At 41.2% G+C, this 26216-nt stretch overlaps 1 protein-coding gene across 2 annotated transcripts in view; it reads right to left on the bottom strand.

The window, feature by feature from the left end:
- Window positions 1–1939: 1939 nt before the first annotated feature.
- LOC126266939 (UDP-glycosyltransferase UGT5-like) overlaps window positions 1940–26216 on the bottom strand; it is a 122022-nt gene continuing 97745 nt past the window's right edge. For both annotated transcript variants that reach the window (XM_049971633.1, XM_049971632.1), the window contains exons 4-5: window positions 16755–16974; window positions 1940–6885 (exon numbers count right to left, since the gene is read on the bottom strand). In XM_049971633.1, coding sequence (XP_049827590.1) covers window positions 6573–6885; window positions 16755–16974 — 533 coding nt within the window. In that variant the 3' untranslated portion in view covers window positions 1940–6572. The remainder of the gene's footprint in view (window positions 6886–16754; window positions 16975–26216) is intronic.

Raw genomic sequence — 26216 nt, 5'->3', positions numbered from 1 at the left:
TTTTTTATTTTCAAGAAAATTTAGATACTAACTTATGGCACTATTGATTTCAGAACGCCTTTTAAAGTACACTGTAAATTCTTTTCAGATTAAAAAAAAAGGAAGTGTTGGAGAATAGGAATAATACCTGTTTTTTCCGGAACTAATGGATGCGTGTACTACGTTGCAACTTAACGATTTTTGATTGTGATCTATCATTTGTTTGATTGTATGGAAATTTTACACAGGCCTTTTTTTGTTGTTGGTTGGAAGAGCATTAGCGGTGAGGGGAAAGAAAAATTTTACCCTTGGTAAAATTAACAGTGATTGGGCCAGTAAATAAACTTTTTCACACTCCTTGATGTTTTTTCCAGTTTTATTGGGTGGGCATTTTGTAGAAAGACCTTTGCGAAAGACTGACCTACCTTTTTACCGTTGAACTTCTACTCATGTTTCGTCATAAGTTATGGTAATAAATGCTGATGTTGAGCTGTCAGGATAGAATTTTTCTAGCTGCTACTGGCAGCACGTAACTTGCAAAACGTTTTGCCTGGGAACTTGAAGGCTTAGAGTCCAACGACTCCAGATATTTTTAAGCAAATATTTTCATGTATAAAACGCTGTCGATCCGATCGCAAGTGTACATCTAAATCATTGATAGATATCCTGGGGATCAATTAACGTCTTCGTCTGGACTGTAAGCTTGTTTCCTCACCATCTGCTATGAACGTCTTTCATCTTCAAAAAGTTTCGCTCCCACCCGAATGAATTAGAGCATTGACAACCTTATGCTTCGTTACGTGGAAACAGTTGCCAGAAACCTGTCAGAAACTTTCCATTCATCGGTTTACATTCATACGAACCCAGAAATCATCGTGCAATAGAGCTTCCATTTCAACTCCCTACCTGCATCGGTTTAGGGATGTGTGCAGCGAGACTTGCTAACCAGTGGCCACATTAGTACCAGGGAAAGCTGAAACGTCCATTAAAATGGGAGCCAGTACTTTTTTTTCTCGGAATCAAGCAAATTTTCAGGATGACCTTCGTTCACAGCGTTTACGCCCTCAAAATGTTCTGAATATATTCCTAACAAAGTTACAGTAAAGTTGTTCACCTCTGTTGTTTCATCTTATTTCCTTCAAGACGCGTGACATTAGCGCACATAATTTTATATGGGAGAAATTACGCTTCCAGGGGATTCACTGTATAGCTAACGTCTTACATACTAAATTCAAGTATGAAACATTATGTCACGTTAATAGTGAAAAATACTTTTAAGAAAATAGATGAAATTAAAATCACTGCTTGGTAAGATATGAAATAATCAACACTGTTAACTATACATTCTAGAAAACTTCATATGTACCTTGACTGTCTCTGACAGGCTACTTATTAAAAGTATAACCTGTGATTAATTTATTATTTACCTTTAAAGCATTTTTTTCATTCGTCTGACTTGTTTAACCAATCTCTTGCTTAACTATGTTACAGTCGTGTACACAAACTTTTCTTTTTAAAAAAAGAAAAAGAACTGTACACTTTCATGTTTTCTGATGAGTTGACTCACAGCTCCACACTAGATTTGTTTTGTGATGTAATCCTGTAACAGTCAGTGATCCTTGCTGTAACATACAGTACTCCCTTCGTTTCACACAAAAATAAAATATAGTATTTCTAGGTTTGTCGAGACCAAGTGTGATTTAATGTGTGTGTGTGTGTGTGTGTGTGTGTCTGTTTTTTGTGCTAATGGTCCATTTTATGTATTTGTATATTTAAATGTACAGTAATTCTGTTAAATACGTATAGATATGAAGAACATAGCTTCTGGATTCTGTAACCCGAATAATCAGTGCATTCAATAAGTCACAAAGTGTTCAAGAACGAAGGCATCCTCTGGTTAGCATTTCACAAATTCAACAACTATCAAGCATGAGGAAGAGGAAGTAAAATGCACAAACAGTAGCTGTCGATACACATCATTGTTATACAATACGCAATCACTGTGAAGTACTGATACATATTTAATTGTTTATAAATACGCCACTTGAGAACAATAATTCAGTCACTCTAATAAAAATTACAGAGAAATGCGATACACACCACACAAATACTGATAATGTTTTTGACGTAATTGCTTAGCATTAGAAAGATCTGTTTCTCATCTACATTCTTTTGAATGATATACTTTTTAATAAGTTACTTACTATTTTCCAATGTGTAATAAATGGAACGCTACATTTGTTCGAGACTATAGTGGGTTTACTGGGTTTCTCGAAATGTTACATCATTTTCATATGAGTTGTAAAGTGTAAAATGTACTATGCAGTTCGGTGTGTGCAGACTAGGACTATTGATATTTTTAAAAATATTGGGGATTCAATACATCGATATTCAAAAAAATAGCTTATGCACATTCGACATATCGATAAACAGACGGAGAAGATATCGATATTTAGAAGGATAGATATCGATGTACTTGCCTAAAAAACAGAGCTGTAAATTTAAGCATTGATTTACTATTAGATACGCTGTACATCAACATTCTAGCAGGCTGCCTGGCCCAATTAGAGGAAGAACTGAAAGTAAAACGATGCACGTTCAAACTTATTGCTAATCTCTTTGCTAACAATGGTAACTGCATGTAAGTGGCACAATAAAAGGTGTCCGATTGATCCATCGTTCGCTTTCGTCTCATATCGTATTTGTCCGGAACACTTCATGTCAACTTCTCTGTTTTTTTTTTTTTTTTTGTTTACTTCTGCCAACGCTGGCGACCTAGCAGTTGTAGTGTCAAAATTGCGTGGTAAAGCTAAACGTAGCAGTTTCTGTTGGTAGCGCCTAGCTCCGATTACATCAGCACCCCTCACACCGTAAAGACCAATCTTGTCACTTAGATTTCTGTTCATCGTTTCCAGTTTTGAAGAATGCCAATGTGAAGAAACTACACATTAGTAGCGTTAAAAATTGTTTTTTAACGCAGCTGGTGTGCTGTTTCTTCACATCGGAACCGCCATTCCCTATGCAACTGGACTTCTTCTTTTGTGACACACTTACATGCTTCATACAATCGGGGGGAAAGTTTCGACGTGATGAATACTCAAAAAGTAGAAAGAGCCATTCACACAGTGATGTCAAATTATGTTCTGCTATAGTTTTAAAAGAACAACTTCAAATATTTACCTAAAATTGTGAAAAAAGATAATATAAAATAAAAAATGTCTACACTCGATATTGCCATTTTGATGTCTATGTATTGATCTATCAGCGGAAAATGCTGTCGATATAATCGATGTTTGTTGTAAAGATATCGATATATCGAAATTATTCAGCAGCAATAGTGCTTACATGCCATTTTGTTTGCATGATGTCTTTAAAATACGTGTGGACTCTGCGATTGGGCATTCGATTGTACTTTGTTTCCTTGATCGACAACATATCTTCCAGTACCGCAAGTGTACATATCCAAAAGCAGTATGTCAAGCGCAAGCAGAAGGGCATTTTGCTATTGAAATCTATTTTATTTCCCACCTGTTCAATAATGCATAAAATCCTCAGATGGCAGTATTATTATTATTGTGGTACTGTTTATGTGTGGATGCTATCAGAATGTCAAATGCAAGCTAGTCATATTGTAATTAGTGACAAAGCTATATCCACCATGAAATAGAGAGTATTATATGTGCATTGCCGAAACCAGTAACTTCCAGCCCCTCTCAACTTGTGACATTGCAAGGTAGCTTAATTACTAATGTCGCGCCATCTTACAAATTTTATTCATACTTTATGCTCTAATTAGTACAACAAGGTCTATTCACTTAATGAATGAGTAACAAAGATATTTTCGCCATAATTCATATAGAGTCCACAATGTCCCCATGGTCAAGCAAGGAATTATATTTAGCCGTTCGCTTCGGTTTGTGAGATGCAGTATATTTTGACCCATCAGACTAGCAGAGAGCGAAAAGGCGGATGGCCACAAGCCCACAGCCTTCGGCACTGTCATAAACCTGTTGCATTAAGTATGCGGGACTGAGGACGCTCCACCCCACATCCTTCCACAGGTCTGGCTTGCCATGTATCATACCAGACGATAACAACACGGGGAGCTTAAGAGCTCGTGTGTCAAGGCGAGATGCCCTGGAGGATGCTTCAAGAAATCGGCAGTCAGAAATCCTCCATGGGAACTGCAGAACACAGCGCCTTAAAAGTTGCTCAGGAATACAGTTTGAAAGTCTGTTTCGCTTCTGCCCATGTGTCCGCCCACAAAATAAATAAAAAGTCTCACTTGTGCTGCTACTCTGCCGAAATCTGAAAATTTCATTGGAGCAGTAGTCGAGATTTTGGGTAAACTTGGCCAGCGCTCAGAATCATTACTAGCATTGTTGCTTGACTTGGAGCGTTTACAAAACTGGAGAGAAAAACTAAGGGACTAGAAAAAGGGGACTCTACCTTCTGGCTCCTTGAGCAACAGTCTTTACAGCACTTCTCAGCCGTACACAATCAGGTGGGGCCAGTACACTGATAACAATCACTCTCAGCCGGAGGAGATCAGTGTTTAATGTCCCAGCGACAACAAAGACATTTGAGATGGAGCAAAACCTCGGGTTAAGGAAGGATGGGGAAATAAATTGGCCGTGCCTTTTCAGTGGAACTATAGCGGCATTTGCTTGCAGCTATTTAGGGAAATCATTGAAAACCTAAATCAGAATGGCCGTATGCGTGCCTGAACCATCATCCTCGCGAATGCTAGCCAGTGTGTTAACCACTGCGCCACCTCACTCGGTCACACTGCCAAGTTCTGGAAGTTTATTTGGCGAGCTTCGGCCACCAATGCTTCTATGTGGAGTGGTTCAGTGGGCGCGGCACTTGATAACTTTGTGTAGTTAATCGTTTCCTCAATTGACGACCGCAATTAGCTGATTGATTCGCAGGATGCATTTTGCATTTTTAAAGTGTTTGTCCTTCTCAGTTATATTTTTACCAGCACTTTCTGATGTAGTCTTCACTTGACCATTAGCAACTTTCCTAGGGCGGTCCCAAACTGGTATCAGAATCACAATTAGACATAAGTGTCTCTTAACTTGCATTCACTGTTAGCCTATTAGAGTTTTGCTAAGTAAAAACAGCGTCTTGTATAAGCTTGAATTTTCATTTAATAGTGAGATGTCTAAAATGCGAAAGTAGTTTCATTAGCCTTTCATTATCATTGCATAGGACGCTTCAGTCCGTTTTCCGGTCATGAGGACTCTAATCTTGCATTCAGTGGTACGCACATTCAGAACCGCAACCACCTCTCCTCACAACACACATTTTGAGTATTACAGGGTTCTGCAACTTAACCTAACGCCACTTGCCTCTAGGGAGACCTCGTAGTATTCCATTCATTACACTGATTAAAGACATAATTATTTGATGTAGACAGCAACGACAATCGTGACAGTCCTAATAGAAATGTGTCACAGTGAAGTTATAACATAGTAGACATCACTGAATCCGAGGCTGCGTCTGTTCCCGATTAAGTGGCTCCCCATCACAGATCTGAGAAGTTATCAAATACAGGAACACGTTGCTGATGATTCGCCACAGTCCAGTTGTTTGGACACTATAAAGTAATTATAATGTAATACATCATGGAAAATGTCCACCCAGTACTGTTCTGTAAAGCTTGTCTCTCACAAAATTACTATGATTTCATTATGTCGTCCATCGTCGCCTGTAGGATACGATGTAATCTTGTCATTCTAGTTCTGACATTATACAAGCGTTTTGCTATCCATCGCAGTTAGGCATGATGTTACATCCGTCTCCTACTAACGTTAGAGATGACATTTATTTTCCGCCGGCCGCGGTGGTCTCCCGGTTCTAGGCGCGCAGTCCGGAACCGTGCGACTGCTACGGTCGCAGGTTCGAATCCTGCCTCGGGCATGGATGTGTGTGATGTCCTTAGATTACTTAGGTTTAAGTAGTTCTAAGTTCTAGGGGACTGATGACCACAGCAGTTGAGTACCATAGTGCTCAGAGCCATTTGAACTATTTATTTTCCTTCTCCCAGATTACAGCACAGTTCTAGTCAGTTGCAGCATGTTCAGCATTAAACACTGAATGTATTCCATCCAGTGTCCTGTGATTTAGGATATTTTTGACGATTCGTGCTGTTGTGTTTACGGAAGTAACTTGCGCACATTAAAAAAAAATTTCAAATGTGTATGAAATCTTATGGAACTTATATGCTAAGGTCATCAGTCCATAAGCTTACACACACTTAACCTAAATTATCCTAAGGACAAACACACACACACACACACACACACACACACACACACACACACACACACACACACCCACACACACGCACACACACACACGCACACGCACACACCCATGCCCGAGGGAGGGCTCGAACCTCCGCCGGGACCAGCGCACATTTTATTTACTTGACTACTGTTAAAGATAACAGTTCTGGCTTTTGACGTACTGCGTTGTCGTTTTCTGTGTCAACAAGTCGCTTTCAGTTACTGAATTCCAATAGCATGGCAGAACAGCCAGTTTTCCAACGCACAGCTTTCTTTTCGTAGTAACAACTATTAGCGTCACTATTGCTCCTTTTTCTTGGTCTTCAGAGATGGCTGTTCCACTGGTGACGCCTTTCTCAGCAGACCAATCTTTCGCAAGAATAGCCGCAGAAGAACAACTACCATGGCAACGACTGCAGCGATGCCGACGAGTACGACGGCCAGGACGTCCAGCAGCAGCAGTTGGTACCACTGCAGATCGACGGCGGCAGAGCGCAGGTGCCTGGCTCCCTTGTGCCGGATGACGTATTCCGACCAGTAGACGACGGCTTCATGGGGACTCATGGGCCTGTCCTTGTACGCCTCCGACAGCTCCACAATCCTCTGCTTGTACCTGTCAATGTTAAACACATTTCTGTTCTAAGTTATTTAGTCAAGATCGTTACTGTTTGGGGAGTCAAAAGAAGCAGCAGATTTTAAAATTACATTGTAACGCTTTTAATACTTGAGACAGGCATAAACTGAGCATGAAATGTCGAAAAATGGCTTCATTTTTGTTTACTAATATGTGGACTGAATGTAAATTCATGACTACACCGTCGAAACTCCGCAACAGATGACAGCAGTGGTAAGTGACAGGTACTGGATTGTTCGACAAACCTTAGCAATGAACGGTTGTGCTTTTACAATGTTGGTCTAAATGGAACGCTGTGCAGATTATCGGTCAGAGCCATTTAAGCAAGGTGCTGTCACTGAACGCTTGGCAGCAGAAGGTGTCAACCCAAAGGAATCTCATCAGCGAATGCACCCCGTTGATGGTGATTGCGTTGATGTGAGCATTTTCTGTCGTTAGCCAAGTACATTTACGGATAGTAAGTCCAGAACATCTGACTTGAGCGACGAGACAAGAATTAGCCGTCCTATGAGAGGATCTGCTGAGCTGAAATGCAAAACGGTGACAGACTGATCAGTTTGATCGTCATGTCACTCATCGATATGACGATCCCAAGTTCCGAAGGTAGAGGTATTACTTTTCATTCTACCTATGTAAGCTCTACACGAGCACAAAGAGTAACGCGATTTGATAGTCAGACCTCTATTTCGTTACACCACGATTAACATACAGATCCTGTACAACTGTGTTTCCATGAATATTGGCCTGATGATGTAGGAAATGAAAAACAATTGGCGTGGTCTTGGCATTTACAGTATCGGAATGGAAGACAGGAAGGAAAGAAATTTGAAGTATAGAGTTTCGTCTATGTCGAATCAACAGTGACAGAGGACAAGCGTTATCAGAGAAAGAAATATTAGTGGTCTCCTTAAAGTACCAACATACTATTAGCCTAAAGTTATTAAGGGAATGAATGGAAAATGTGATTTCAGAGAGCTCAATGAAGATACAAATTTCACTACCCTCTGTTCCATCAAAATAGCCCCAAAATACTAGATGGAAATATAGCGCAGCGCATTCGGTTATTAAAATTAAGTTAAAGTTAAATTATAGGCTCAAATACATTTCACAACGCAAAAGCAATAGAATTGATGCGTTTCGAAGCAGCAAGCCTTCATCATCAGAAAGAAGATTATAAAAGCAGTAAAATATAAATAAAAATATTAAAAATTGGCGGTCACTTCCCTTGTAGCCGTTCCTTACTTTGACATACTTCAACATCATACTGACAGAAGGTAAAATCAAACATCTCTGCGTATGTAGTCCGCGAACATAGGCACTTTCACACCGACACCTATTCGGGTCCTCATCTTCAAGAAAAAAACACAGACGAACACAAACATGCAGTTTGAGTACTTCGACTGCGTACTTTGTGTGCACAATCAAGCAACCAGACACACTCTCCTCAATGATCAAAGATAATACATACCCCTACAGAGATGCACAGGAATTCAAATCTTGTCACGCACTGAATGACAATAATGTGACTATAAATGATAATGGTAACGGCTCGATCCTTCGAAACGCGCCAGTTCCAGTGATTCTGCATTGTGGAAGGGGTCGAGTCTAGATTTTTAACATCGAATTTAACATATTTGACTTTGTACCCATTGTTGATAAATTCAAGCTACTATACAATAGTCATACTGTAGACATTCAATGCTTGACAAGATTTGAGCTTCCGGCGTCTCCATAAGGGTGTTGTTGTTTCTGATCATTGGTGAGGGTATCTTTGACTTTGTGTTTATGCACACAAAGTAGGTTGTTTCTCATTAAAGTGCAGCTACTCACGGACGTCCAGTGTGCCATGTAATTACCTCAAGTCAGTGAATCTTGGTGGGTATTGTGGTGCATTAATGTAAAACCGATTTATGCTGCAAAAAAGTAAATTCCAATTTTGACCACCAGGTGCACGTCTGGCGCAATGAATAAAAGAAATCTGTATAAAAATATTTCCGTATATAATGGATCAGGAACGTGACGTGAGCAGACAAGGTCAAATAAAGGAGAAAGGCATAATGTTGATTTTATTGTTAATCATCCCTTGCACAATTTTTTCAATATGGGCACTGGGAAGATCAGCGAGATGCTGCATCCGTAAAACGACGTGATCAACAGTTGCTCGCAGAAGTTCTGGCGGAAATGAAATGAGCCTATGGCATCGTTGGGTGGGAGTCCCCGTCTGGGGATGTTCGGCCGCCAAGTGTGGAGAAAATTTCCAACTCGGCCGGGAATCGAACCCAGGCCCGCTGCACGGGAATCAATCACGTTACCACCCAGCTAAGCAGGCGGACAGTTCTGGTGGAGTCTGAGGAAAAATGTTCATATCAGGCAGAGACCGAATATATCCCTGGTGAACGGAGTTCTCTTAAATATCTCCAGAGCCAACAGTCACATGTATTGAGATCAGGTGATCTGGCAGTCCAAGCATCTGGAAACCCTTTGGAGGTAAGATGTTCGTGGAAGTTTGCATTAAGCAGATCTTTTACTTTGTGAGAAACATGAGGTGTTGCCCCATCTTACATGCAAATAATGGTTTCTACATAACGGCACTCTTCGAAACCAGGACTTGCATACTGTACAAGTAGGTCCCGATAACGTACAGAGGTCACATTATGCCTGACAGGCCTTCTGGATCCATTCCCTTCAGAGAAGAACAGACCGAGAGTAAAGGTGAACATCACACAGTCACACACGGTAGGTGCAATGGCTCTTCGAGCACAACAAGCGGCCTAACAGTATCAAAAAAATCGGTAGTTGTGTGTATTCTCCGCACCCTGTAGCGTAAAATGTGCCTCGTCACTCCACAGAACATTACCTGGTCACATGTCAGTTTCGATCCGTACCAGAAACCGAAGATCAAATTCAGGACGTTGCTGCGGATAATGAGGTTTCAGTTGCTGCACCGTCTTGATCTAGTACGGGTATCACCGTAAAATAGACCGCAAAATTTTCCCCACTGTTGACCACAGGATGGATAATTCTCGTGACACTGCAGGAGCACTACCACTGAACGGCCAAGTGCTGCGTGGTCAGGTACAGCAACAGAAATCTCGTCAATAACTTCGTTAATTTCTTTCATTTCATTGATTTCATTATGATTTCCTTTAAACCATTTAATGACAGCGGGCCACTCCTCCAATCTTTCAGCCGGCGAAACTCTCTCAATGCAGCACTGCAACTTCTGCTGTTCAGTTCCACTAATAGCATACGGTCGCACTTCTCGACAGCCATATTGATCTCTGAAATTATAGCTTGTCAAATCACGGCCTGGAGAACATAACCACCCGGCACTTAGACAGGCTACGCATTTGTTTGTATTCGTATGTCTCTCCTGGAGGAATACTGACTGCGGACGCAAATAGCTGTTGCCGTGGACTTCCCATGTTTATGGACTGCTCACGCTGATTTAATTTTTTTATTTTTTTCTAGTTGGACGAATGACCTTAAAGCAAATTTTAGAAGATACGGTTACAAGAAAATTGACTACGAATTTTTAATACTCTTATTTATACAGTATTTATATTTTTATCAATTTTATTAGATTCTTGTGGGGTAATTCTGATGATGGAAGACTGCTCCTTTGATGTCGGTGGTTGTTCCTACATTTTAACATTGAGTTTAACAACCACAATCTCGCATTCCTTTTTGGGTAAATTCAAAATAAAATTGTATTGCCTTATATGAAAAATAACCAGATAGGGTGCTAGTCATAGATTGTCACTCCTGTCGCAGACTGCTTCATGAAGCAGAAAAGGCTATGAACACTGCTAACTTTGCTAGCACCATTGCCACAAAACACTGATGACACAAAACAGGTGCAGTTATGGTTTTTACTTCTCTTGCTTGACATTACTCGATATATGTTACGGTGCTTCATACAAGCGACTCTAAAAAAATTGATCGTCTGGTTGTGAATGAATTGCACAACTAAAGTCCTGCTATGAATTAAAGCCTCCAGGAAGGAGCATTTGCAGCAGCTGCAGTTTGTGGCGTTTCACGCGTAGTCGCAGCAGAACGCGTCATTACGTTTACTTGAGAAATTCACACTAGGTTTGTGCGTATAGTAGATTTATGATGGCTTTATGAGCAAACAATTTCTGCATTCTTTGGACGTTGACATGAAACGTTAAATGACAATCAGTGTTCGTGTACTTACAAATGACACTTTCAAGATAGTTGTGCAACTCATAAATTTTTTTGCAACGAGCCAGTTCGTCCTTGAAGTGGCGATGGAAAATGGGTTACACGTCAACATTACATTCATTTTTTTGCAAATGTCAGCAAACAAATCTGTTTCCTTGGTATAAACGTGAGTGGCAGTTATTAGAATTTCGAATTTACAATAGACAAACATCACATATATTTGTACGTCACACAAATTTTCTTTAAAGAATTCCAATCTACTGTTTTTTTCTCATACTTCACTATCTGATTATTTACCTACATATTTAATAGTTTAAAAATGTGCAGCACAGCATGTTGATGAAGAGAATCTGAAAGTGTTGCATTATTATTATACTAAAGTATTAGAACTGATCAGATGTTTTTAAATAAAACGAATGGTTGACTGCACCCTTCCTTTCCGAAAATAAAGTGCTGTGTTTTTCAGTTTTATATTACATACATGGTTCAAGACGAATCTATTGGTTATGAACTGTAGATTGAAACTAAAGAAACTGCAAAAAGGTGGGAATTTAAGGAGATGGGACCTGGATAAGCTGACTAAACCAGAGCTTGTACAGAGTTTCAGGGAGAGCATACGAGAACAATTGACAGGAATGGGAGAAAGAAATACAGTAGAAGAAGAATGGGTAGCTCTGAGAGATGAAGTAGTGAAGGCAGCAGAGGATCAAGTAGGTAAACAGACGAGGGCTAGTAAAAATTCTTGGGTAACAGAAGAGATATTGAATTTAATTAATGAAAGGAGAAAATATAAAAATGCAGTAAATGAAGCAGGCAAAAAGGAATACAAACGTCTCAAAAATGAGATCGACAGGAAGTGCAAAATGGCTAAGCAGGGAAGGCTAGAGGACAAATGTAAGAATGTAGAGGTTTATCTCACTAGGGGCGAGATAGCTAGTGCCTAAAGGAAAATTAAAAAGACCTTTGCAGAAAAGAGAGCAACTTGTATGAATATCAAGAGCTCAGATGGAAACGCAGTTCTAAGCAAAGAAGGGAAAGCAGAAAGGTGGAAGGAGTATATAGAGGGTCTATACAAGGGCGATGTTATGGAAATGGAAGAGGACGTAAATGAAGATGACTTGGGAGATATGATACTGTGTGAAAATTTCGACAGAGCACTGAAAGACCTGAGTCGAAACAAGGCCCCGGGAGTAGACAACATTCCATTAGAACTACTGACGGCCTTGGGGGAGCCAGTCCTGACAAAAGTCTACCACCTGGTGAGCAAGATGTATGAGACAGGCGAAATACCCTCAGATTTCAAGAAGAATATAATAATTCCAATCCCAAAGAAATCAGGCGTTGACAGATGTGAAAATTACCGAACTATCAGTTTAATAATCACAGCTGCAAAATACTAACGAGAATTCTTTACAGACGAATGGAAAAACTGGTAGAGGCCGACCTCGGGGAACATCTGTTTGGATTCCGTAGAAATGTTGGAACACGTGAGGCAATACTGACCCTACGACTTATCTTAGAAGAAAGATTAAGGAAAGGTAAACCTACGTTTCTAGCACTTGTAGACATAGAGAGAGCATTTGACAATGTTGACTGGAATACTCTCTTTCAAATTCTAAAGGTGACAGGGGTAAAATACAGGGAACGAAAGGCTATTTACGATTTGTACAGAAACCTGATGGCAGTTATAAGAGTTGAAAGGCACGAAAGGGAAGCAGTGCTTGGGAAGAGAGTGAGACGGGATTGTAGCCTCTCCTCGATGTTATTCAATCTCTATATTGAGCAAGCAGTAAAGGAAACGAAAGAAAAATTTGGAGTAGGAATTAAAATCCATGGAGAAGAAATAAAAACTCTGAGGTTCACCGATGACATTGTAATTCTGTCAGAGACAGTAAAGGACTTGGACGAGCAGTTGAATGGAATGGACAGTGTTTTGAGAATATAAGATTAACATCAATAAAAGCAAAACGAGGATAATGGAATGTAGTCGAATTAAGTTGGGTGATTCTGAGGGAATTAGATTAGGAAATGAGACACTTAAAGTAGTAAAGGAGGTTTGCTATATGGGGGGCAAAATAACTGATGATGGTCGAAGTAGAGAGGATATAAAATGTAGACTGGCAATGGCGAGGAAAGCGTTTCTGAAGAAGAGAAATTTGTTAACATCGAGTATAGATTTAAGTGGCAGGAAGTCGTTTCTGAAAGTATTTGTATGGAGTGTAGCCATGTATGGAAGTGAAATATGGACGATAACTAGTTTGGGAAAGAAGAGAATAGAAGCTTTCGAAATGTGGTGCTACAGAAGAATGCTGAAGATTAGATGGGTAGATCACATAACTAATGAGGAAGTATTGAATAGGATTGGGGAAAAGAGGAGTTTGTGGCACAACTTGACAAGAAGAAGGGATCGGTTGGCAGGACATGTTCTGAGACATCAGGGGATCACAAATTTGGTACTGGAGGTGTGCGTGGAGGGTAAAAATCGTAGAGGGAGACCAAGAGATGAATACACTAAGCAGATTCAGAAGGATGTAGGTTTCAGTAGGTACTAGGAGATGAAGAAGCTTGTACAGGATAGAGTAGCATGGAGAGCTGCATCAAACCAGTCTCAGGACTGAAGACCACAACAACAATGTTCAACCAATCGTATTCAGAACAAACCTTTTTCAGCAGTTTTTAGCAAACAGTTGTGACATAAACAGTATTAAAATGTTCATAGCCTTAAGCTTTCACTGCCAAGAGTCTTAGTTCCGCATTTAAAAACAGTTCCATCTGATGCAACTGTAGGAATTTCTATTTCTGAAATACAATCTGTAGTAAAACAGTCAGAGTTCCGATGTTTACACTCGAAAATTTTGTGGTTCTCTACCTCTAATATGTTTATCGACAACTCTGCTGTTTTTACTCTCTTAATTCAGTGTTCTCAGTACCGTCGTTACCACATTCTTATGGCGCAAGATGAATTCACACGTGATAGTCGACTCACCGTTCTTTACGAAAAAAGGCTTCAAAAATTGTTGTGTGCCGTCAGTTTATTTACGAGGAAAACTTGTGTCTTACATAGCTTGTCGTCATCTGTAAGCATGCCAGTTCAACCAATAATACCACGTGTTACCAATATTATAAAGTCGAATTTGGTTCGAGAATGCGTGTCACAAGACATACTGTTTCTGGCAATCAGTGACATAATTATAATGTGCAATAGTTTAATGTCAATCAACAGCGCCGCCATTACATCAGTGATGCGAGTGAAGCAACAAGATTACGAAACTGCTGTGATATACATAGTCAACCACAAAGAAGAAAACCAGCAGAAGACATCACTGATTTCGATTTCTAGCCATACACTGCCCCCCTCCTACCACCCAAATTGCCACACCAGCAGCTGAAGAGAAAAACAATGGACAAAGTGTTCTAGATTAATCTAGTTTAAGACTGTTTATTTTAAGTAACATTTCTCTATGTATGTATGTATGTGTAAACGCCTGAAGATGAATAAAACATGTTCGAAACGCGTATCATTATGTTAGATTAAGCATAAAATAAAAAGTGACTTGTAGCGGAAACTTGAAATAAATAGTAATACTGTTTCTGGTTTGTACCGCTACCCTCTACTTCACTGTCTAAAGCTTCCTGTGGCTCAACCAAATTTTGCTTTTAATTATTTCTCCTTTCATTGGTAAGCAAAAACCAGAAATGTTTCTCAAGTACCTGCCTTTTTAAGTCTAACTGCTCACCCACCTTACCTATTTAATAATCAGAGTACATAGAAAATGATTCTTATCAGATCAAACAAAGACGAAAGTAGTGAGAAGTAGCAGAAATGAGAATAGAGAGAAAATTATCATCAGGACTGGGGATCACGAAATAGATGAAGTTAAGCAATTCAGCTACCTAGGCAGCAAAATAACCAACGACGGACGTAACAAGGAGGACATCAAAACACGACTCGTTCTGCAAAAGGGGCGTTCCTGGCTAAGAGAAGTCTGCTAATATCAGAAGAAGGCCGTAATTTGAGGAAAAAGTTTCTGAGAATGTACATTTTGAGTATAACATTGTACGGTAGTGTAGCATGAACTGTGGGAAAAAAGGAACAGGAGTATCGAAGAATTTGGGATGTGGTGCTACAGAACTTCTGTAGCACCACATGTGAAATGCTTCGATTCTCTTCTGTTCCCGTTTTAACAGAAGAATGTTGCTGTAGAAGAATGTAGAAAATTATATGGACTAATAAGATATGCAGTGAGGAGGTTCTCCGCAGAATCGACGAGGAGAGAAAAATTTAGACAGCACTGATAGGACATCTGTCAAGACATCAGAGAATAACTTCAATGGTGCTAGAGGTAGCTGTAGAAGGTAAGTACTGTAGGCGAAGACCGAGGATGGGTACATCCAGAAAATAATTGAGAATGCAGGGCTGCACTGGGGTAATGAAGAGGTTGGCACAGGAGAGGAATGCGTAGCGGACCGCATCGAACCAGTCAGAAGACTGATGATCAAGGAAAAAAAGAATGGTAATTTATTAGCCTCAGATGTAAGACTAATCGATCTACGATTACCCACAATTATCCAGTAGTCCATCCTCGGGAAGTATGATTTATTTATGGAAATCTTACTACATGTTGTCTCCCTCAGCATTTTTGGACATCATTTAAGTTAACATTCTATTACTGATACATCTATCTTTCACTTAGGTAGCTCTGACGGTATCTCATTCGCTTCCTGCAAATTTTTTTGTACCTCTGTTCACTTGATACGCTATTCAACTTTGAGTGCACTACTGTATTACCAGTTTGTTTTAAATAAAATGTCTTACTTTTTTCGTCAAAGTGCATGAAAACTATTTATTGTAGTAGAGCCTCTCATTCTTGATGCTTGACTACCCGTACATCAGAAATCCGACCTCTTAAGCTTGAAGAATGAAGAGAAATACTTAAAGAAGGTGTCTTTACCAACTGTCTTACTACGAAGAAGATAAGTAACAACGTTTCACTTAGGTAGCAGAAAGCTCTTTAATCTGTTCGCTTTTGCGCAGTTAATACTTTATTTCCTCAGTGCTATTGACCTAAAACGTGATTCAAAAAGATCACAGGGATTAAAAGCATAAAAAATAAGACATCGCACTATAGTTTAATAAAATTAGAGATACTCCAAATGTGCCGAATATCGCGTCTTAAATACCTTAGGTAGTTCTTGACTCCATTTTAACTGATTATCAAGCTGTACCTCCAGGCACAACGTATTTTATCTTGAACGTGACGGTTAATGTCTGAATATAATCATGTATGGCTGAATTGTGGTGGCATAGAGCACACCCTGAATGGGAAATTAAACGTTTATTTTATTTTGTTTTATTTTTATTTTTTATTTATTTTTTTGCCGGCCGCGGTGGTCTCGCGGTTCTAGGCGCGCAGGCCGGAACCGTGCGACTGCTACGGTCGCAGGTTCGAATTCTGCCTCGGGCATGGATGTGTGTGATGTCCTTAGGTTAGTTAGGTTTAAGTAGTTCTAAGTTCTAGGGGACTAATGACCACAGCAGTTGAGTCCCATAGTGCTCAGAGCCATTTTTTGAACCATTTTATTTTTTTGATTCGGTGGTTGTTCACTCGGTGCAATAATAAATACTGAAGTTTACAGAGATACACCACGTGGATGTTACTTACCCGGAGTCGTTAATCAGCTCTCGTATGTTCTGCAACAGTAGTTCCTTAGATATTTCCGGAAAGGGGAGCATTCGTGCGATGCCCCTTCTTACACACATCATTACGTTAGTAGGCTGGTCCCCAAACAGTGGGATGCCTAACATAGGTACACCGCTGTAAACAGCTTCTATTGTTCCCATCAAACCTCCGTGAGTGATAAACACCCGCGTTTTAGGGTGACCTGTTAAAGGAGAAAAATTCAGATATTAACTGTCAAAGTTTGCAATGCTCATTCCATCATAGACGAACCAAGAAAAATATGCTAATAATAGCTGCCAAGTGTCGTACCTGTGAGGACTTTTGCCCACTTTGCTAACGTTTGTGACGTCACCCTTATCTATGACGTCATCATGATGGTGTCACAGGACACGCATCTGTTTTCAGTGACATCGCATTTACGGTAATTTTTTTAAAAAAGAAAAAATGCAATATAAGGTCGGCAGGAAAATTTTTAACTAAATCAGAATTATATATTAATACCTTCAGCTGCTGACGAGATTTGATATATATCAACGAGGAGTATATACATACATACACTCCTGGAAATTAAAATAAGAACACCGTGAATTCATTGTCCCAGGAAGGGGAAACTTTATTGACACATTCCTGGGGTCAGATACATCACATGATCACACTGACAGAACCACAGGCACAAAGACACAGGCAACAGAGCATGCACAATGTCGGCACTAGTACAGTGTATATCCACCTTTCGCAGTAATGCAGGCTGCTATTCTCCCACGGAGACGATCGTAGAGATGCTGGATGAAGTCCTGTGGAACGGCTTGCCATGCCATTTCCACCTGGCGCCTCAGTTGGACCAGCGTTCGTGCTGGACGTGCAGACCGCGTGAGACGACGCTTCATCCAGTCCCAAACATGCTCAATGGGGGACAGATCCGGAGATCTTGCTGGCCAGGGTAGTTGACTTACACCTTCTAGAGCACGTTGGGTGGCACGGTATACATGCGGACGTGCATTGTCCTGTTGGAACAGCAAGTTCCCTTGCCGGTCTAGGAATGGTAGAACGATGGGTTCGATGACGGTTTGGATGTACCGTGCACTATTCAGTGTCCCCTCGACGATCACCAGAGGTGTACGGCCAGTGTAGGAGATCGCTCCCCACACCATGATGCCGGGTGTTGGCCCTGTGTGCCTCGGTCGTATGCAGTCCTGATTGTGGCGCTCACCTGCACGGCGCCAAACACGCATACGGCCATCATTGGCACCAAGGCAGAAGCGACTCTCATCGCTGAAGACGACACGTCTCCATTCGTCCCTCCATTCACGCCTGCCGCAACACCACTGGAGGCGGGCTGCACAATGTTGGGGCGTGAGCGGAAGACGGCCTAACGGTGTGCGGGACCGTAGCCCAGCTTCATGGAGACAGTTGCGAATGGTCCTCGCCGATACCCCAGGAGCAAGAGTGACCCTAATTTGCTGGGAAGTGGCGGTGCGGTCCCCTACGGCAGTGCGTAGGATCCTACGGTCTTGGCGTGCATCCGTGAGTCGCTGCGGTCTGGTCCCCGGTCGACGGGCACGTGCATCTTCCGCCGACCCTGGCGACATCATCGATGTACTGTGGAGACCTCACGCCCCACGTGTTGAGCAATTCGGCGGTACGTCCACCCGGCCTCCCGCATGCCCACTATACGCCCTCGCTCAAAGTCCGTCAACTGCACATACGGTTCACGTCGACGCTGTCGCGGCATGCTACCAGTGTTAAAGACTGCGATGGAGCTCCGTATGCCACGGCAAACTGGCTGACACTGACGGCGGCGGTGCACAAATGCTGCACAGCTAGCGCCATTCGACGGCCAACACCGCGGTTCCTGGTGTGTCCGCTGTGCCGTGCGTGTGATCATTGCTTGTACAGCAGTGTCCGGAGCGAGTATGGTGGGTCTCACACACCGGTGTCAATGTGTTCTTTTTTCCATTTCCAGGAGTGTATATAAAAATTTTTAATTAAGTTGAAACAGCCAATGACAGCAGAGTGTGCGTGGCCAGAGCCGTCATTTTCAAGAGTATAGAATTATAACCAGTATTTTCATAATCTTCTCCACCTGAATTTGGCACCATGTTCGATGGTATTAGAATATCTACAAAAAGAATTCGAAAAACACACACATATAAACACGAGTTTTGTAAAATGTGCAAAAGTACGAGTATATTCATTAATAAATGGCTATCCATGTTCATAGCTCATATTTCTTACACAGTTACTGGTAGCCGCCGGCCGAGGTGGCCGAGCGGTTCTAGGCGCTTCAGTCTGGAACCAAGCGACCGCTATGGTCGCAGGTTCAAATCCTGCCTCGAGCATGGATGTGTGTGATGTCCTTAGGTTAGTTAGGTTTAAGTACTTCTAAGTTCTAGGGGACTGATGACCTTAGAAGTTAAGTCCCATAGTGCTCAGGGCTTTTTGAACCATTTCAACAGGTTGCCTATCCAGCTGCTTTCAGGAGCAACAAAAATTTGATTTTCAATATTTGGTACAATTATAATATGAATTTAAACGTTTAAAACGCTGTCATTAAGAGGTATAATCTTACGTTAAAGGTTTAACACAATAAGACAAGTATTCCAGTTACAGACTGTGTATATATATTGGGACAGTGTAACCACTGGGCACAGATACCCAGAGTAGATTCAGCCAGAGAACGAGAACACTTCATGACTAAAAAAAAAACTTTACAAAATTTAAAACCTTTACAAAACTTTTTCTCGTGACACCTACCACAAAATGGTGAAAGGAAAATAATTATCGTTTACTACATTTTCGCTGTTCATGCAGAGAAGCTGCCGACCCAGGCATGACGTTGTCATTTATTACTGCTTTACTACTAACTTTGTTCACAACACAGTTTGCAGACAGAATCCACATATACCACCGAATGTTTCTCGAAACTGACACATGGTTCAGGAGATAAGACGTTATACACACTAAGAAGCGAGAAAAACTAGCTTCCGCTTAAAACGATACGTAAATTATCCAGACTATACTCATCAGGATTTTGATACTGAGAGTACTTAACGACTTCTAACAAATTTAAAACGTGATTTAAAACGTTTACCGAAGTCTATCTCGCATACATGCTTAACATAAAAAATGTAACACATTAACTCATTTGTAAAGTAGTCAGAAGTTTGAAACTGTTTTACACATGAGAGTTTGATTCTTTAGAGAATCAGAGTTTACTGGTTCTCTCTAACAGTATTTCCAAAGCGAAAATACGTAAGCACTCAATATTCTGCCCCACCGCTAAATTTCATCTCTCTCTCTCTCTCTCTCTCTCTCTCTCTCTCTCCCTCTCTCTCTGTTTCATACAGCACTAAAAGAACGCTTTTGTCAAATACTACTCCGGTCAGTTAACATTTCTTCTCTCTCACACACAGCTGTATTCTTTTTTTTTTTTTTTTTTTTTTTAGCAAAAACTACGTTTGTACATAAAGTTCTGCCTCATCAGTGTGTATCGTTACACTTAGTAAAAGCAAAAAAGATCACATTGCGGTGTAATTTACAGTTCATTAATCATCAAAAATACATAAGCACCTAAAATTTTGCTTCATCCATTGTTTCATCACTGTATTATATTTTATTTCTCTTTCTGTAATGGTGGCTTGAAAGAGTCATCTGCAATATAATATACAGAGGGATGGGAAGAAAAAACAAAGAAATATAATCTGGATACCAATTCCCTTGTAACAATTTTTTTTACTAAAAGACAACTTCTATACACCATGAGCTGCACTAGAAACATTTTATTTGCCAAAACCAGTTTTCGGGTTTATAGTCCATCTTCAGTGGCATCTGGTTCAAAAAATGGCTCTGAGCACTATGGGACTCAACTGCTGTGGTCATTACTCACCTAGAACTTAGAACTACTTAAACCTAACTAACCTAAGGACACCACACACATCCATGCCCGAGGCAGGATTCGAACCTGCGACCGTAGCAGTCGCACGGTTCCGGACTGAACGCCTAGCACCGCGAGACCACCGCGACCGGCTCACTGGCATCTGGGTTCTTGCTAAGTGGACTTTAATTTCCCTAGGTACTCGTGGGACGAGCATTGGTCCTTAGAAATCTTCTCTTCCTCGTCCATGCGCATAGGGTGGGCGGCTACCGGCTGGTAGCTGTTGTTGTTGTCTTCATTCCCAGACTGGTTTGAAGCAGCTCTCCATGCTACTCTATCTTGTGCAAGCTTCTTCATCTCCCAGTACCTACTGCAACCTACATCCTTCTGAATCTGTTTAGTGTAGTCATCTCTTGGTCTCCCTCTACGATTTTTACCCTCCATGCTGCCCTCCAATACTAAATTGCTGATCCCTTGATGCCTCAGAACATGTCCTACCGACCGATCCCTTCTTCTGGTCAAGTTGTGCCACAAACTTCTCTTCTCCCCAATCCTGTTCAGTACTTCCTCATTAGTTATGTGATCTACCCATTTAATCTTCAGCATTCTTCTGTAGCACCACATTTCGAAAGCTTCTATTCTCTTCTTGTCCAAACTATTTATCGTCCATGTTTCACTTCCATACATGGCAACACTCCATACAAATGCTTTCAGAAATGACTTCCTGACACTTAAATCTATACTCGATGTTAACAAATTTCTCTTCTTCAGAAACGCTTTCCTTGCCATTGCCAGTCTGCTTTTTATATCCTTTCTACTTCGACCACCATCAGTTATTTTGCTCCCCAAATAGCAAAACTCCATTACTACTTTAAGTGTCTCATTTCCTAATCTAATTCCCTCAGAATCACCCAACTTAATTCGACTACATTCCATTATCCTCGTTTTGCTTTTGTTGATGTTCATCTTATATCCTCCTTTCAAGACACTATCCATTCCGTTCAACTGCTCTTCCAAGTCCTTTGCTGTTTCTGACAGAATTACGATCTCATCGGCGAACCTCAACATTTGGATTTCTTCTCCATGGATTTTAATACCTACTCCTAATTTTTCTTTTGTTTCCTTCACTGCTTGCTCAATATACAGATTGAATAACATCGGGAAGAGACTACAACCCCGTCTCACTCCCTTCCCAACCACAGCTTCCCGTTCATGTCACTCGACTCTTATAACTGCCATCTGGTTTCTGTACAAATTGTAAATAGCCTTTCGCTCCCTGTATTTTACCCCTGCTACCTTCAGAATTTGAAAGAGAGTATTCCAATCAACATTGTCAAAAGCTTTCTCTAAGTCTACAAATGCTAGAAACGTAGGTTTTCCCTTCCTTAATCTAGCTTCTGAGATAAGTCTTAGGGGCAGTATTGACTCACGTGTTCCAACATTTCTACGAAATCCAAACTGATCTTCCCCGAGGTCGGCTTCTACTAGTTTTTCCATTCGTCTGTAAAGAATTCGCGTTAGTATTTTGCAGCTGTGACTTATTAAACTCATCGTTCGGTAATTTTCACATCTGTCAACACCTGCTTTCTTTGGGATTGGAATTACTATATTCTTCTTGAAGTCTGAGGGTATTTCGCCTGTCTCATACATCTTGCTCACCAGATGGTAGAATTTTGTCAGGATTGGCTCTCCCAAGGCCGTCAGTAGTTCTAATGGAATGTTGTCTACGCCGGGGGCCTTGTTTCGACTCAGGTCTTTCAGTGATCTGTCAAACTCTTCACGCAGTATCGTATTTCCCATTTCATCTTCATCTACATCCTCTTCCATTTCCATAATATTGTCCTCAAGTACATCGCCCTTGTATAGACCCTCTATATACTCCTTCCACCTTTCTGCTTTCCCTTCTTTGCTTAGAACTGCGTTTCCATCTGAGCCCTTGATGTGGTTCTCTTATCTCGAAAGGTCTCTTTAATTTTCCTTTAGGCACTAGCTATCTCGCCCCTAGTGAGATAAACCTCTACATTCCTACATTTGTCCTCTACCCTTCCCTGCTTAGCCATTTTGCACTTCGTGTCGATCTAATTTTTGAGACATTTGTATTCCTTTTTTCCTGCTTCATTTACTGCATTTTTATATTTTCTCCTTTCATTAATTAAATTCAGTATCTCTTCTGTTACCCAAGGATTTTTACTAGCCCTCGTCTGTTTATCTACTTGATCCTCTGCTGCCTTCACTACTTCATCTCTCAGAGCTACCCATTCTTCTTCTACTATATTTCTTTCCCCCATTCCTGTCAATTGTTCTCGTACGCTCTCCCTGAAACTCTCTACAACCTCAGGTTCTTTTAGTTTATCCAGGTCCCATCTCCTTAAATTCCCACCTTTTTGTAGTTTCTTTAGTTTTAATCTACAGTTCATAACCAATAGATTCGTCTTGAACCATGTATGTAATATAAAACTGAAAAACACAGCACTTTATTTTCGGAAAGGAAGGGTGCAGTCAACCATTGGTTTTATTTAAAAACATCTGATCTCAAATTAGTCAAGACACATTTTCTGCCTATCAATGTTGCCGGTGAAAATGCACTGCCAAAAAGCATAGAAAAACCAATAGATTGTGGTCCGAGTCCACATCTGCCCATGGAAATGTCTTACAATTTAAAACCTGGTTCCTAAATCTCTGTCTTACCATTATATAATCTATCTGAAACCTGTCAGTATCTCCAGGCTTCTTCCATGTATACAGCCTTCTTTTATGATTCTTGAACCAAGTGTTACCTATGATTAAGTTGTGCTGTGTGCAAAATTCTACCAGGCGGCTTCCTCTTTCATTTCTTTGCCCCAGTCCATATTCACCTACCATATTTCCTTCTCTCCCTTTTCCTACTACCGAATTCCAGTCACCCATGACTATTAAATTTTCGTCTCCCTTCACCATCTGAATAATTTCTTTTATTTGATCATACATTTCATCAATTTCTTCGTCATCTGCAGAGATAGTTGGCAATTAAACTTGTACTACTGTAGTAGGTGTGGGCTTCGCATCTATCTTGGCCACAATAATGCGTTCACTATACTGTTTGTAGTAGCTTACCCGCATTCCTATTTTCCTATTCATTATTAAACCTACTCCTGCATTACTCCTATTTGATTTTGTATTTATAACCCTGTAGTCACCTGACCAAAAGTCTTGTTCCTCTTGCCACCGAACTTCACTAATTCCCACTATATCTAACTTTAACCTATCCATTTCCCTTTTTAAATTTTCTAACCTACCTGCCCGATTAAGGGATCTGACATTCCACGCTCCGATCCGTAGAACGCCAGTTTTCTTTCTCCTGATAACGACATCCTCTTGAGTAGTCCCCGCCCGGAGATCCGAATGGGGGACTATTTTACCTCCGGAATATTTTACCCAAGAGGACGCCATCATCATTTAATCATACAGTAAAGCTGCATGCCCTAGGGAAAAATTACGGCCGTAGTTTCCCGTTAGTTTCAGCCGTTCGCAGTACCAACACAGCAAGGCCGTTTTGGTTATTGTTACAAGGACAGATCAGTCAATGATCCAGACTGTTGCCCCTGCAACTACTGAAAAGGCTGCAGCCCCTCTTCAGGAACCACACGTTTGTCTGGCCTCTCAACAGATACCCCTCCGTTGTGGTTGCACCTACGGTACGGCTATCTGTATCGCTGAGGCACGCAAGCCGCCCCACCAACGGCAAGATCCACGGTTCATGGGGGGGGGGGGGGGGGGGGCTGGTAGCTATCAACTCCCAAATCAAACAATAGGGCTCGTGTAGCCAATTATCACCTGGGATTTACACAGACTCTGTCAGTATTGAGTAAGAGAACACATGATGGTAGCCAGAATATTTTCTTACAATTGAATGGAAAGAAGTTTCACCTTTTTACATACAAAACGGGTTAGAGAGAATCGCTGTAAGCTTAAAATCTGTCGAGCAATTGCGAAACGGGACCCTGTTGGTAGAAACGTCCGTTTCCAACAAGTGATGAACATCCAGAAAGCTCAGGGATTATGCAATAGAAAATGAACTGCACAACACCTTAAACTGTAGCAAATGTGTTGTGACATGCAGATTCTCGCAGAAGAACTGAAAGCCGAGTGGTTAAAGGAAGCCATTGTTGATGTACAGAGTGTACAAATTGAGTGGCTTGATGGTGATCTCGTGAAATCGGCCTCATTTATACTGACTTACAGCAGTCAAAAGCTTCCAGAGCTCGTTAAGGCTGGTTTCCTCCTCCTCAGCATGCGGCCTTACTTTCCTAACCCGCTCTTCTTTGGGCATGTTACTTCGTGTTGCCGCCCACGAAGGTGTTGGTTGTGCATCTCCTCCAAAGTGTGTTAACTGCTTTAGTAATCATGCTGTCTGGAGTATAAACTGCCATATCTTCCTTGAAGACAGGAAGATACAGGAGTCCGCAGCTCGTTGTCGTGCGGTAGCGTTCTCGCTTCCCGCGCCCGGGTTTCCGGGTTCGATTCCCGGCGGGGTCAGGGATTTTCTCTGCTTGGTGATGACTGGTTGTTGTGTAATGTCCTTAGGTTAGTTAGGTTTAAGTAGTTCTAGGGGACTGATGACCATAGATGGTAAGTCCCATAGTGCTCAGGGCCATTTTTGAAGATACAGGAAATCAAAACAACTACACGTATTTCACATGGAGAGACCAGAAAGATCTATAACGCCATGCAGCACCCCACGTTTGCTACCTGCTTTGCGTCTGCTCTTAAACAACCAGTTCAGAAGATCGATGCTGCTACCCAAACACAGGTTGCTTAATGTCAGCACTACCACCTGTGTTTGCCGGTACACTTTTGCTGCTGCAATTCCTTCTAAGCCTACTCCCAAAACATCAGACACATCTCTTGTCGTTAACGTTGCGAAGCACCTTGCATGTCCAAAGGTTTAGTCTGGTCCAAATTCCAGCGATGGCACTACGACTGACGCGGCTTCCGCTCCGAAACCTGCCCAGAGAGAAACATTAAACGCCAAGCGTTTAACTGGAAGTGAGCAATCCGACGATATCGACGTCCTACTAGCTGACTCTTTTCGTAGAACTAATGGCGCTTGATGTCGAACTGGAGCAATCATCTCTGTCGTGAATCACAGTAGAGCAGCGATTAGCAGTCTAACAACACTTTATTTCACAGTCACAGAACATACAATACAACATGTCAAAGATACACTTGTAAGTAGGCTGTTTACATTTTCTTATTGGTAACGCCACGTAGCGCTCTGTATGAAAAATCACTGGCTGTGCTGTGCGCAGTCTGTGGCTAGTTTGCATTGTTGTCTGCCATTGTAGTGTCGGGCAACGGCAGCTGGATGCTAACAGCGCGTAGCGTTGCGCAGTTGGAGGTGAGCCGCCAGCAGTGGTGGACGTGGGGAGAGAGATGGCGGAGTTTTGAAATTTGTAAGAATTGGTGTCATGAACTGCTATATATATTATGACTAGTGAGGTAAATAAATACATTGTTTGTTCTCTATTAAAATCTTTCATTTGCTAACTATGCCTATCAGTAGTTAGTGCCTTAAGTAGTTTGAATGTTTT

Source organism: Schistocerca gregaria, chromosome 4, assembly GCF_023897955.1.
Source record: "Schistocerca gregaria isolate iqSchGreg1 chromosome 4, iqSchGreg1.2, whole genome shotgun sequence".
Classification (NCBI taxonomy): domain Eukaryota; kingdom Metazoa; phylum Arthropoda; class Insecta; order Orthoptera; family Acrididae; genus Schistocerca; species Schistocerca gregaria.
This window is presented reverse-complemented; position numbering and strand designations above follow the sequence as displayed.